The sequence below is a fragment of the Phalaenopsis equestris genome, unplaced genomic scaffold, assembly GCF_001263595.1.
Source record: "Phalaenopsis equestris unplaced genomic scaffold, ASM126359v1 Scaffold231466, whole genome shotgun sequence".
In the NCBI taxonomy this organism is placed as follows: Eukaryota; Viridiplantae; Streptophyta; class Magnoliopsida; order Asparagales; family Orchidaceae; genus Phalaenopsis; species Phalaenopsis equestris.
In genome coordinates, this window is record NW_018249436.1 from 1108 (window position 1) to 2053 (window position 946).

The 946-nt window shown below is 49.6% G+C and overlaps 1 protein-coding gene across 1 annotated transcript; it reads left to right on the top strand.

Moving 5' to 3' along the window:
- Position 1: 1 nt before the first annotated feature.
- On the top strand, positions 2 to 738 carry LOC110038132 (pectinesterase-like; the record flags this gene model as incomplete). Its single annotated transcript, XM_020742903.1, has 1 exon — positions 2 to 738. A coding segment is annotated over one exon (573 nt), but the record flags the coding sequence as incomplete, so codon positions are not given.
- Positions 739 to 946: the final 208 nt, after the last annotated feature.

Below are 946 nucleotides of genomic sequence, written 5' to 3' on the forward strand. Positions count from 1 at the left end.
CATCGACGGCTTCCAGGACTCATTCTACTCCCAATCCGGCCGCCACTTCGTCCGCAACTGCGTCATCTCCGGCACCATCGACTTCATCTTCGGCGACTCCCAGGCCGTCATCCAAAACAGCCTCATCATCCTCCGCCGCCCGATGGACAACCAACAGAACACCATCACCGCCCACGGCAGAGATACCCCCCACGAACGCACCGCCATCGTCATCCAAAACTGCCGCATCGTGCCGGACCAATTCCTCCTACCCGACCGGTTCAAAATCCCCAGCTATCTCGGCCGCCCGTGGAAGCAATTCTCCACCACCATTGTCATGGAATCCAACATCGGGGATCTCATCCGGCCGGAGGGATGGTTGGCGTGGAACGGGGATTTTGCTCTGGATACGCTTTATTATGCAGAGTATCATAACAGGGGAGCGGGATCTGGTACCGGTGGCAGAGTAAAGTGGAAGGGGTATCGAGTGATTGATAGGAAGGAGGCCGGTAGGTGGACGGCGGGCGCGTTTCTCGCCGGCGGCTACTGGATTCCGTTCGCCGGCGTGCCGTATGTGCTGGAGCTGATTAAGTGAATTGGGCGGGGAGACGGGGAGTGAGTGAAGCTGATCGGCTGGGATTGTTTGGACGAGTTAGTGACCGTTGTAATTCGTTGTTTTCTGTATTTGGATTGAGTTTTGTTAACAAGTAATCAAGCCAGGAGGAAGGGGAAAGAACATAATGATTTATGATTGTTGCATTGATTGTATGGTGTGTTATATATATAACAACTTACTGACAAAAATATTAACTTATGACATGAATAATATTAATCATTTTCATCATCATTTATTATACCCTTGTGAAAGGAGTACAACCCATTCATAATTTTTGGCATGACCACCCGAGTTGATGTCTTAGTCCTAGATCAATTCTTCTATGGCATATATCCAAGCCTATACATATAT